The sequence below is a fragment of the Bufo gargarizans genome, chromosome 8 (genome assembly GCF_014858855.1).
Source record: "Bufo gargarizans isolate SCDJY-AF-19 chromosome 8, ASM1485885v1, whole genome shotgun sequence".
NCBI classification, from domain to species: Eukaryota; Metazoa; Chordata; class Amphibia; order Anura; family Bufonidae; genus Bufo; species Bufo gargarizans.
In genome coordinates, this window is record NC_058087.1 from 77,274,273 (window position 1) to 77,288,116 (window position 13,844).

Genomic DNA, 13,844 nt, shown 5'->3' on the forward strand with positions numbered 1-13,844 from the left:
GAAAGTGTGAGAAGTCTGGGATCCAAATGTCTAAAAATGCCCTCCTAAAAGGAATTTGGGCCCCTTTGCGCATCTAGGCTGCAAAAAAGTGTCACACATCTGGTATCGCCGTACTCAGGAGAAGTTGGGGAATGTGTTTTGGGGTGTCATTTTACATATACCCATGCTGGGTGAGAAAAATATCTTGGTCAAATGCCAACTTTGTATAAAAAAATAGGAAAAGTTGTCTTTTGCCAAGATATTTCTCTCACCCAGCATGGTTATATGTAAAATGACACCCCAAAACACATTCCCCAACTTCTCCTGAGTACGGCGATACCAGATGTGTCACACTTTTTTGATGCCAAGGTGGGCAAAGGGGCACATATTCCAAAGTGCACCTTTCAGATTTTGCAGGCCATTTTTTACACATTTTGATTGCAAGGTACTTCTCACACATTTGGGCCCCTAAATTGCCAGGGCAGTATAACTACGCCACAAGTGACCCCATTTTGGAAAGAAGACACCCCAAGGTATTCCGTGAGGGGCATGGCGAGTTCCTAAAATTTTTTATTTTTTGTCGCAAGTTAGTGGAATATGAGACTTTGTAAGGAAAAAAGAGAAAAAAAAAAAATCATCATTTTCCGCTAACTTGTGACAAAAAATAAAAGATTCTAGGAACTCGCCGTGCCCCTCACGGAATACCTTGGGGTGTCTTCTTTCCAAAATGGGCTCACTTGTGGGGTAGTTATACTGCCCTGGCAATTTAGGGGCCCAAATGTGTGAGAAGTACCTTGCAATCAAAATGTGTAAAAAAAATGGCCTGCAAAATCTGAAAGGTGCACTTTGGAATATGTGCCCCTTTGCCCACCTTGACAGCAAAAAAGTGTGACACATCTGGTATCGCCGTACTCAGGAGAAGTTGGGGAATGTGTTTTGGGGTGTCATTTTACATATACCCATGCTGGATGAGAGAAATATCTTGGCAAAAGACAACTTTTCCCATTTTTTTATACAAAGTTGGCATTTGACCAAGATATTTTTCTCACCCAGCATGGGTATATGTAAAATGACACCCCAAAACACATTCCCCAACTTCTCCTGAGTACGGCGATACCAGATGTGTGACACTTTTTTGCTGCCAAGGTGGGCAAAGGGGCACATATTCCAAAGTGCACCTTTTGGATTTCACCGGTCATTTTTTACACATTTTGATTGCAAAGTTCTTCTCACACATTTGGGCCCCTAAATTGCCAGGGCAGTATAACTACGCCACAAGTGACCCCATTTTGGAAAGAAGACACCCCAAGGTATTCCGTAAGGGGCATGGCGAGTTCCTAGAATTTTTTATTTTTTGTCGCAAGTTAGTGGAATATGAGACTTTGTAAGAAAAAAAAAAAAAAAAAAAATCATCATCATTTTCCGCTAACTTGTGACAAAAAATAAAAAGTTCTATGAACTCACTATGCCCATCAGCGAATACCTTAGGGTGTCTACTTTCCGAAATGGGGTCATTTGTGGGGGTTTTCTACTGTCTGGGCATTGTAGAACCTCAGGAATCATGACAGGTGCTCAGAAAGTCAGAGCTGTTTCAAAAAGCGGAAATTCACATTTTTGTACCATAGTTTGTAAATGCTATAACTTTTACCCAAACCATTTTTTTTTGCCCAAACATTTTTTTTTTATCAAAGACATGTAGAACAATAAATTTGGCGAAAAATTTATATATGGATGTCGTTTTTTTTGCAAAATTTTACAGCTGAAAGTGAAAAATGTCATTTTTTTGCAAAAAAATCGTTACATTTTGATTAATAACAAAAAAAGTAAAAATGTCAGCAGCAATGAAATACCACCAAATGAAAGCTCCATTAGTGAGAAGAAAAGGAGGTAAAATTCATTTGGGTGGTAAGTTGCATGACCGAGCGATAAACGGTGAAAGGAGTGTAGTGCCGAAGTGTAAAAAGTGCTCTGGTCATGAAGGGGGTTTCACCTAGCGGGGCTGAAGTGGTTAAGGTGTAATCCATCTGGACCCGGAGCCTTGTTCACATTTACCTTATTTAACATAGCTTGGACCATCTCTACAGTACATCCAGTAATATACTCGATTGGCTAACAGCCCCAGCGCCACAGATATCAGCTCCTTTCTCTTCTTTAGTATATACAGAGCTAAGGCTACTTTCACACTTGCGGCAGAGTGATCCAGCAAGCAGTTCCGTCTTTCCGATGTCATCTGGCAAAATGGATGCAGCATTTTATTCTTTTTTTCACTTGCGCAAACTGGAAGGACGGATCAGGCATTCAGGTATTTTGAATGCTGGATCCGGCACTAATACACTATGGGAAGAAAAAATGCCAGATCCGGCATTCAGGCAAGTCTTCAGTTTTTTTGGGCCAGAGATAAAACCGTAGCATGCTGCAGTTTTATCTTTTGCCTGATCAGTCAAAATGACTGAACTGTGAAGACATCCTGATGCATCCTGAACGGATTACTCTCCATTCAGTAATCAGTTCTTTTCCGGCATTAAGCACTTTTCTTTCTTTTAAAAATCTTTTTATTGATTTTATAACAAAAGTTGAAATATACGATCTATGGTGCACAAAGCAGATTTGTACAATGGATTCCATGCAAAATTCGTACATAGTTATACAAAGCCAATTTGTACAATGAGCTTTTGATTTTCAGACTTGGTGAAGTGCTATCTGGTACTCATGTGCTGATGAGGGAATGAACGAAAAATAACAAATGTCTGCCACCTCAATATAATGCCCCCTTAGTAGACTGGATACTGCCACTCAGTATGGAACCCCCTCTAGTAAGTAACACAGCAATATAAACCTCCCAGTCAAAACACATAAGATATACCCTGCTAGTTGAACAGGACCTGCACAGAAGAGGTGCATTTGCAATTCAAGTGCAGTAGTAAGCTATATCACTTGAATTTTGGTGTAGGTATCCAGCAATATAGGCAGCCCACGCAGCTGCTATGGGGCCCGTGGCAATGGGGGGCCCAGAATGCATGGAAGGACCCCCCCCCCCCCCCCCCCACCTTGCGTGTGTCACCGCCAGTCCTGTGAGAAGGTCTGGCAGATGTTCTTGTCTATCTCTTGTATGATGTTCTTTGTTTTGGTTTCACTTTCTCATCTCCTTTCCTTCTGCCAGGTGCCACTTATTTAGACTAATCCTTTTCCTTTATATTCCCTCCCATTCTGCGACGGAACTCTATGCCGGAAAAGAAAAACGCTAAAGTGGAAGTACCCTAAAAAGCCCATTCAGTAACTTTGCCTTTTCCTTACCTTCAGTGACTACCCCCCCCCCCCCCCGCCCCCCCTTACCGTTTTGCTCTCTTTTGCCACCTGCTGTTCGTTTTGTATTTTTGCTAATTTTATCTCCTTTTTACAGATTTTATTAAGCCCTTTGTAATCTTCAAACGCTACAGTTGACCCTCAGATTTATATTTTTAAATGCCCTTTTTTTTGTCTTTTATTGCCCTTTTTACAGTAGCTGTAAGCCATGGGGGGTTTAATTTTAGCCGTTTATACTTGTTACCTAAAGGAATACATTTTTAGTGCAATTACTCAATGTGGATTGAAATTGTTACCTAAAGGAATACATTTTTAGTGCAATTACTGAATGTGGATTTAAAGCTCTCCCATTTAGCCTCAGTATTGTGACAGTAGCTGCTCCCAGTCTATGCCCTGAAATGCTGCCCTCATCCCAGGGAAATTAGCCTTTTTAAAATTCAGTGTCTTTGCTCTGCCTGACAGAGTTTGCTTCTTATAGTTTAGGGGGAATATAATTATATTGTGGTCACTATTACCTAGTATTTCTCAAACAGCACCATTACCAATAAGCTCTGCATCATTGGAAATTACCAAATCCAACAGAGCATCGCCCCTAGTGGGAGCTTCTACAAACTGGCCCATAAAGTGTTCCTGCAGCAAGTTGAGGAAGTTGCTTCCAGATGCCTCTTTTATCTTCCTTGAGAACCAAGGATAGAACATGTTAATATTCATACTGCTCAGTCCTTTTTTTCCCACTAACATCTCTCAAACTAACATCATGAAAATCATTGCGCTTGTCCGACCATTGTTTAATGTGTTTGACCACCTTTATAGCAACATGCTGGCCCATACATTGCCAGATGTCTTCCTCGACAGTGTTTGTTAAACATGTGCCCCTTTTTAGACTTATGCTTAACCCCTTAAGGACACAGGGCGTACAGGTACGCCCTTGTGCCCTGGTACTTAAGGACACAGGGCGTACATGTACGCCCTGTGCATTTTCGATCACTGCCGTGCGGCTGGCAGTGATCGGAACCCGGTGCCTGCTCAAATCATTGAGCAGGCACCTAGGCTAAACGCGCGGGGGGGTCCCGTGACCCCCCCCCATGTCGGCGATCGCGGCAAACCGCAGGTCAATTCAGACCTGCGGTTTGCTGCGATTTCTGCAGTTTCTGATCCCCGCGGTCCCTGACCGCGGGGATCAGAAACTTTTGCATTCGTAAAATATAAATGTATCCCTCCTCCCTGCACCCCTGAGTTATTCGAGCACGGTGGGAGGTGCGGGGGGAGGGTTGCGGGCGGTGCGGGAGGCGGGATCGCGATCCCCCGCCCGCCTCCCATTGCGTAATCGTTGGCGTCTAGTGGGTATACCAGGGTGCCAGCACATTGCTGGCACCCTGGTATAAACGGCTGACATCGGTGATGCGATGTCAGCCGTTTAACCCTTTCCATACAGCGGTCCGTACGGACCGCTGTATGGAAAAGGTTAACAGTAAGAGGGAGCTCCCTCCCTCTCCGATCGGGGGGCTGCTGTGCCTTTGCAGTCCCCCGAATGGAGAGGGAGAGAGCTTCCAGGCAGCCCCCCAAGCCCCGTCCTTACCCTTCCCCGTCTGCGCAGTTCTGGCCACTACTGAGCAGACGGGGAAGGTTCCCATGGCAACAGGACGCCTTCTCAGGCGTCCTGCTGTCCATGGTGCTGAACAGATCTGTGCTGAAAGCATAGATCTGTTCAGACAAAGTGTAAGTAAAATACAGTACAGTACAATATATACTGTACTGTATTATGCAGACATCAGACCCACTGGATCTTCAAGAACCAAGTGGGTCTGGGTCAAAAAAAAAGTGAAAAAAGTGAAAAATAAAGTAAAAATCAAAAAACACATTTATCACTGATTAAAAATGAAAAAAATAAAATTCCCTACACATGTTTGGTATCGCCGCGTCCTTAACGACCTGATCTATAAAACGGTAATGTTACTTTACCCGAACGGTGAACGCCATAAAAATAAAAAATTAAAAACTATGATGAAATTGGAATTTTGCCCACCTTACTTCCCAAAAAAGGTAATAAAAGTGATCAAAAAAGTCGCATCTACGCCAAAATTGTAACAATCAAACCGTATTCTCATCCCGCAAAAATCATACCCTACCCAAGATAATCGCCCAAAAACTGAAAAAGTTATGGCTCTTAGACTATGGAAACACTAAAACATGATTTCTTTTGTTTCAAAAATGAAATCATTGTGTAAAACTTACATAAATAAAAAAAAAAGTATACATATTAGGTATCGCCGCGTCCGTATTGACCGGCTCTATAAAAATATCACATGAACTAACCCCTCAGATGACCACCGTAAAAAAATTAAAATAAAAACGGTGTAAAAAAAGCCATTTTTTGTCATTTTCCGTCACAAAAAGTGTAATAGCAAGCAATCAAAAAGTCATGTGCACCCCAAAATAGTGCCAATCAAACCGTCATCTCATCCCACAAAAAATGAGACCCTACTTAAGATAATCACCCAAAAATTTAAAAAACTATGGCTCTTAGACTATGGAGACACTAAAACATTTTTTTTGTTTTAAAAATGAAATTATTGTGTAAAACGTACATAAATAAAAAAAATTGTATACATATTGGGTATCACCGCGTCCGTGACAACCTGCTCTTTAAAATTACGTCATGATCTAACCTGTCAGATGAATGGTGTAAATAACAAAAAAAAAACTGTGCCAAAAAAGCAATTTCTTGTTACCTTGCCGCACAAAAAGTGTAATATAGAGCAACCAAAAATCATATGTACCCTAAACTTGTACCAACAAAACTGCCACCCTATCCCGTAGTTTCTAAAATGGGGTCACTTTTTTGGAGTTTCTACTCTAGGGGTGCATCAGGGGGCTTCAAATGGGACATGGTGTCAAAAAAAACAGTCCAGCAAAATCTGCCTTCCAAAAACCGTATGGCATTCCTTTCCTTCTGCGCCCTGCCGTGTGACCGTACAGCGGTTTACGACCACATATGGGGTGTTTCTGTAAACTACAGAATCAGGGCCATAAATAACGAGTTTTGTTTGGCTGTTAACCCTTGCTTTGTAACTGGAAAAAAAATATTAAAATGGAAAATCTGCCAAAAAAGTGAAATTTTGAAATTGTATCTCTATTTTCCATTAAATCTTGTGCAACACCTAAAGGGTTAACAAAGTTTGTAAAATCAGTTTTGTATACCTTGAGGGGTGTAGTTTCTTAGATGGGGTCACTTTTATGGAGTTTCTACTCTAGGGGTGCATCAGGGGGCTTCAAATGGGACATGGTGTCAAAAAACCAGTCCAGCAAAACCTGCCTTCCAAAAACCAAACGGCGCACCTTTCACTCTACGCCCCGCTGTGTGGCCGTACAGTAGTTTACGGCCACATATGGGGTGTTTCTGTAAACGGCAGAGTCAGGGCAATAAAGATACAGTCTTGTTTGGCTGTTAACCCTTGCTTTGTTAGTGGAAAAAATTGGTTAAAATGGAAAATTAGGCAATAAAATGAAATTCTCAAATTTCATCCCCATTTGCCAATAACTCTTGTGCAACACCTAAAGGGTTAACAAAGTTTGTAAAATCGGTTTTGAATACCTTGAGGGGTGTAGTTTATAGAATGGGGTCATTTTTGGGTGGTTTCTATTATGTAAGCCTCGCAAAGTGACTTCAGAGCTGTAGTGGTCCCTAAAAATTGGGTTTTTGTAAATTTCTGAAAAATTTCAAGATTTGCTTCTAAACTTGTAACATCCCCAAAAAATAAAATATCATTCCCAAAATAATTCAAACATGAAGTAGACATATGGGGAATGTAAAGTCATCACAATTTTTAAGGGTATTACTATGTATTACAGAAGTAGAGAAACTGAAACTTTGAAATTTGCTAATTTTTCCCAATTTTTGGTATATTTGACATTTTTTTATGCAAAAAAAAATTTTTTTTTTAACTTTATTTTACCAGTGTCATGAAGTACAATATGTGACGAAAAAACAATCTCAGAATGGCCTGGATAAGTCAAAGCGTTTTAAAGTTATCATCACTTAAAGTGACACTGGTCAGATTTTCAAAAAATGGCCTGGTCCTAAGGTGTAAAAAGGCTGTGTCCCTAAGGGGTTAAAGGGGTTATCCAAGATTATAAAAAGCTCCCCTATATGCCCGGGGCCCTCACAATGAACATACTTACCTGGCTCCCTGCGCCGCTCCTGGTCCCCGCACCGCCACTACAGCTTCTCCCTGTGAGAAAACATCTGGTGTCGGGGGTGGAGCAGCCAATAGTGGGAACGAGCCTCCCTAGCATCGCGGGTGACGCAAGGGAGCCTCGTTCCTGTCAACACCTGGCATTGGCTGCTCCCCCAAACACCAGATGTTTGTATCCACTTATGGGGAGAAGCTGCAGCAGCGGCAGTGCTGGATCCAGGAGCGACTCAGGGAGCCAGGTAAGTATGTTCAGTGTGAGGGGTCCATGCTTATTGGCGATCTTTTTATAATCTCGGGCAACCCCTTTAAAAGGCTTTTCTGAATGGTCGCATCAACAGTCACACATAAATTTTCTATCATGAGGATAGAACATCAATATGAAAATCTAGAAAAAAAAACTTTAAACTCTAACAAAGTAATTGTACTAAATAAAATACATTCTTCAGGACTGTGAAGAGGAGCTGGTGCAGCTGCTGACAGACATACTGCTGTGCCTTATGTGGAAAGGCCTGGACAAATCGGATAATGTTACCTGGATCGAAAGAGGACAAGTATTCTCTGCACTAACCAGCCTGGAGATGGCTAATGAATTGCTGCGACCATCAGATGTAATTAAACTGAAGTATGTAATTTTTTTTCATCATACATTAAAATGTTTAACATGTCCTATTCCTTTATATTTGTATGTATTCAATGCCTCCCATAACATTCACTGTACACAGCTTGTTGGAGAAAATGCCAGAATGGGCTGTAACCGAAAACAGAGATCCCAAGACCCAGGTCAATGCCGAAAATGCAAACAGATTGTTACACATTGTACAGGATTTTCTACAAGCTGAAGGTCGGGTTAATCCCTCGCTCTGGACAGAAAAGGTGAAGTAGATTTATGGATGTCTTTACACATTGTATGTTTCCTTCTTTATAACCAGCATATTAAGCCCAGTGCACCGACGTATGAAGCACACCGGCGATTTCACACTATTATCATAGCTTTTACAAAATGAAGGACAGATGCTAACTGCCAGTCCATTCAAACTCCTTTTCACTTTGATTGTGCAATAAGGAGCAACATGGGGCATGGAACCCTGATTCTAGTGATCAGTGGTGGTGTCACAGGTAATAGGGAGGGGAAAACACCAGATAACACACAGTAGGAAATGGCTTTGAAGCCTAGACTCTGGTCTAAGGGAGAGGGATGGTGACCTCCTAGGAATCCCTAGACCTCTTTCTGACTCCTGCCAATATGAGTTAGACTCTGAAGGTGGAAATACTCGTACACCAGAACCTTAGCCCTGGAAAGCCCTAGGAGTGGTGGCAGGGAATGAGACTACTGGTTCCTTCTCAGAAGAAGGAACCAGCGTCTTCCTGAGGCCTAGAAAACAACAAAATGCACTTCGCTTAAAGAAGAATGGAGGAGCAGGAGATCCAAAGGAACAACACACCAGCTCAACCAACTCCAGCAGGAAATATCAACCGCATGGTAAGCAGTGTGAGTCAGAACTAAATAGAGCCTCAGTAATGACCACAAGCTGCACCTAACAAGAGGTGATCATTACCAAACAACACTGCAAGTAGAAAACAGAGACTGTCAGATACCCTCACGTGCCGCCAGTCTCAAATCTTCTCACCTCTGTCATGAGAGGGACCGTCACAGGTGGTCCCAGACATGGACCCCCAGATTCAGACATTTATTCACATTGTGGGGAAACCCCTGTAAAGGGGTTCTGTCACCTCCAAAATCTGTTTCAAACTAATTTAGAGTAGGTGCCCTGAAACATAACCAGTCTTCTAATTCTGAGAAAAGCTGTTGATTTTCGATTTTTATGTAAATAAAGTTTTCAGTACACCATGAGCCGGGCCGTTCCTTTTGGTGCAATAGGCTTTCCCTGTGTTATTGCTACCGAATCTGAAATCTCATTAACTGTCAAAGGAGGGTCTGGCACTGGGTTTTATTATATTGGAACAATTGCACAAAAAACTCAGTAGCCTTTCCCACAGTGCACCAAAACATTATTTGCATAGAAATAAAAAGAAGCAACCCCTTCAGAACATCTGCTGTACATGTACCGCGAATGTCTGTCCTTAAAGGATGCAGGTCCCATAGCCGCCGTTTTTTGCAGCTTCAGACAACAGACACCTGAGACTAATGTCTACAATGATAACACTAGTTATAGACATTTAACCCCTCAGATGCCATAGTAGTTCTGACCAAGGCATCTGAGACAGCTTTCCCTGGGAGTGCTGCACTCTCGAGGCTCAATGGCATCCCTATTCATTACCTCTGGTAGCTTCAGTCCCTCTGTAAGGCCACTACAGCAATAGTTCCTATGGAGCCCTGTCTGCGGCAGGTCTCATTCGGAACATATTAAATGTCTTATAGGCTGCAATGGTAATTAATTTTAGTCTATGGGACACACAATCTTACAATCACATTTTCGAGTCCCCTAAGGGGAATTAAAGGGGTTGTGCATGGGTTTTATATTGAAGACCTATCCTCAGAATAGGTAGTCAATATTCATATCAGCGGGGGTCTGACACGAAGAGGAGACGACGTTCCATGGGAGCTCCACTTGCTCTTCGTTATGCTCCCTGTCTCGGAAGAGAGTGTAATTACAAGTACTTGCTCCATTCACTTAAATTGAGCGAGTACTTGTAATTACTTTGCGCTGCCACTGCAGGGGAGACAATGTGTAGTGTAATAACGAGGAAGCAGCACACGGAGCACCACCTCCTCTTCAAACAGCTGATCGATAGGTCTCCTTTTTTGGAAGTAAAAAAAACAAAAGTATAAGCAAAGTTTTTAAAAATGTAAAAAAAAAAATAATTCTAATCAACTCCCTTTCCCCATAATAAAAATAAACATTATTAGCATTACTGCGTCCCAAAATGTCCAAATGTTTATTAAAATGTAAACATATTCATTTTGTACAGTCAATGCCCCGATGGCCAATTCACACTTTTTTTTTTTTTTTGTCCCCTTATGTCTCACAAAATGGTATTTTTGGAAAACTACACAGCTCCGTAGATATAAATTTGAATAAGTTATAAGGGTCAGAGTATGGCAATATATGCAGTAATCAAATATATGCAAATCAATTTTTTTTTTCTTTTTTTTTTTCTAAGTTTATTAATTATTATTGTGTATTAAAATAAAACACAAGAAAAACTATACAAATGTTGTATCTTTGTAGTCATATTGACCCACCGATACCACATAAGGAACACCGTAAAAACTAAACCCATAAAACTATGGCGGAATTGCTTTTTGTTTTTCAACTTCACCCCATTTGGATTTCTTTTTTCCAGCTTCCCACTATGTCATATGCAATATTAAATGGTGCAGTTAGAAAGTACAACTTGAGCCGCAAAAAACAAGCCCTCATATGGCTCTGAGCACCCCAGGAGTAAAAAACGGAAATGCAAAAACTGAAAATTGTTCTGTAGTTAAGGGGTTAAAATATATCTATCTATCTATCTGGTTTGATTATGTTCCTGAACACCTGCCCTACGTGCCAGTATTCTGACAGGCTCCCTTTAATGTGGATACGTTTGTAGCTTTAGGTATAGGAAATGTTACTTTGATGTCATGCTCCTATAGTAGAATGTAAATGTACCATTCTATCGTACAGCTACTGGAGGAGATAGTCACCCTGATGGACAGCCTGTCGGTGTGGTACCCAGCCGGTCTTGAATCTGAGACCCTTTCTCAAGTAGAGTTCCGACTTCTGCTCGGCTTCATTGGACAGGACAATCTGCAGGTTTGTTGAATGTTTCACCAGTTGGTCAACTAATCAGCCTCATCACTGAAAATCGTAAAGCACTGTCCAAAATGGTTATTTTACCTAATAACATGGCTCTATTCCATTTTATTGTACCAAAGTTATTAAGCATGATGCCCTTGTCCTCTCCATATCTCAGACATGGAGGTTTCAGTGTAGTTATTCACGAAATCTACTACAGTTGAAATATTCTATTCTAATATTCTATCCTGTCGCTCCATTGTGAGTTTAATCCTCAGTTAACTCATCTAAATTACCCCCCCCCCCAAAAAAAAAAGGGGAGGGGGGGCATAGCTATGCACTTACAAGCTCTGTCCCACATTTATCATTGGCACACTTTACACTAAAATAAGGATATTTATTATTCTTAATTTGTGTTCACTGGTGTCAGATGTGCCACAATTTATTAAAAGGAAAGAACCTCTTAATAATGGTGGCACATCTTGCCCAGTCTGTACGTCAGCTAGGATTTAGTTTTGCTAAATATTGCAACTTTTTTTTAACACCAGGAAATACCAAGTACTGGCATACCAAGTTTACTAAATCCCCCATATTGTTTAGAGCCCAGATCATCATGCTTGTCAGTTTGTAAAAGTGGAAAAAAAAAACGTGGGTGTCCTTTACAGAATTTAGGCACATTTATATATGTGACTTTTTAAAAAGTCAAAACTCACATCTCTACTGCACACAGACCCTGGTGTAGAAAAAATTCACTCTTTTAGCCAGTGTGAAAGCGAAGGGCAGTGATGCAAGTTCCAGCAGATTAAGGGTCCATTCACACATCCTCAGAATGGGTCCGCATCTGTTCTGCAATTTTGCGGAACAGGTGCGGACCCATTAATTTTCAATGGGGCCGGAATGTGCTGTCCGCATCCGTATTTGCAGATCCGCACTTCCGTTCCGCAAAAAACTAAAACGTGCTATTCTTGTTCGCAATTGCGGGCAAGAAAAGGCATTTTCTATGAGAGTGCCGGCCATGTGCGGTCTGCAAAATGCGGAACGCGCATTGCCAGTGTCCGTGTTTTGCGGATCTGCAATTTGCAAAACTCACAGACGTGTGAATGAACCCTTATCAAAGGAGGCACATTAGCTTTAACTTAGATACTGGCTAAAGCGACATCACTTTTAATAATGGTGGGCCCTAGACTGCTGTGTTCATGTTGAGTTTATGCTTGTTAACATAGGTAATTATGAAAGAAAATAAGTAAACCATTGGAGGCAATTGGCAATAGCAGTATGGACTTTAGGGTCACTTACTTTACTGGAACAATTCATTATTTCACGCTGGTCCTAAAGGTGCTCTATACACTGTGGGTCTTCAGCACCGCGGGCAATGGCAAATACTCTTTCTTGTTACCAGGCTGTATAGCAGAAGTAACCAAAATGATGTTTCTTGGCCTTGTTACTTTACAAATTGTGAACATTTTTGTGCAGAAGAGCCGTCTAGTGGCTGCACATCAATACTACACCACAAATGCCCAACGTCCTGTACTTCCTCAATAGGGAAAGTGAATTCTAAAGAATAATATGTTCTGCAAACTGGAAGGAAAGTAACCAAAACAGACAAGCACTATGCAGTTAAGCTATACACGCCTTATGTGGATGGCGCTGTGGAGAGTAGTCATTGGGAATTCTAGATCTATATTCTATATATTCTGACACTCTGAAGCTACATCCCAAAAGCATAGTGTTACCAGAATCCGTTTAGCAGGAGTCAGGAAAGGTCTGTGAGGGTTTTCAGTAGCACCCTGACACTTGAAAAGCTAACTAAATGGACCATTTACATAAAAAACATATATTTTTAATGGAAAACAAAGATAGGCGATTCATTTCATCCAGTTCTAAATTATTTCAAACGTTAACATTTTGGCTTTAGCTCTGGTTGGCTTTAGATATGAGCAAATTGATTAGTAAGAATCAGTTTGTCTAATCAAGCAGAGTTCTGCAACTGTGACAGAGTGTATCCAAAGCTGAGGATGGTTCCCCCGCCGCTTGAATGATAGGGCTGGACATCTCGGGCAGCCTGGACAATCTCACACCTGTGCTGCTGCCCTGAGTTGTGATGCAAGTGCAGAGGCTCTTCTTCAGGAACAGTTACTGTTCAGGCTATCCAGGAGTGTAGCGGCACATGCCCAGCAGCGGAAGCAGAGCCTCTGTGCTACTCAGAGCAGTTACTCAGAGCCCTATCAGTCAAGTGGGTGAGAGCGTCATGAGCTTCAGGGACTCACCGTGGAAGGTGCACAACTCTGCTTGATGAATCGATTCTTACAAATCAATTCTCTCATCTCTACTTTCACACTAGTAGCCAGGCGGACACCCGAACGCTGCTTGCAGCGTTCGGGTGTCCGCTCACTGAGCGGAGCGGAGGCTGAGCGCTGGCAGACGGATGCATTCTCAGTGGATCCGCCTCCACTGAGAATGCCTTAGGGCCAGACGGCTGCGTTCAGGGCCGCTTGTGAGCCCCTTCAAATGGAGCTCACGAGCGGACACCTGAACGCTAGTGTGAAAGGAGCCTTAGTTTGAGAATTTTATGCCAGAATTGTGGCACAATTTTGCCACTAAATATCTCATTGGCCTCACACCTTTC

General features: G+C 41.8%; 1 protein-coding gene across 5 annotated transcripts in view; it reads left to right on the plus strand.

The window, feature by feature from the left end:
- NBEAL1 (neurobeachin like 1) overlaps positions 1-13,844 on the plus strand; it is a 200,935-nt gene that overhangs the window by 113,906 nt on the left and 73,185 nt on the right. For all 5 annotated transcript variants that reach the window (XM_044305049.1, XM_044305051.1, XM_044305048.1 and 2 more), the window contains 3 exons: positions 7,925-8,100; positions 8,201-8,351; positions 11,108-11,236. In XM_044305049.1, coding sequence (XP_044160984.1) covers positions 7,925-8,100; positions 8,201-8,351; positions 11,108-11,236 — 456 coding nt within the window. The remainder of the gene's footprint in view (positions 1-7,924; positions 8,101-8,200; positions 8,352-11,107; positions 11,237-13,844) is intronic.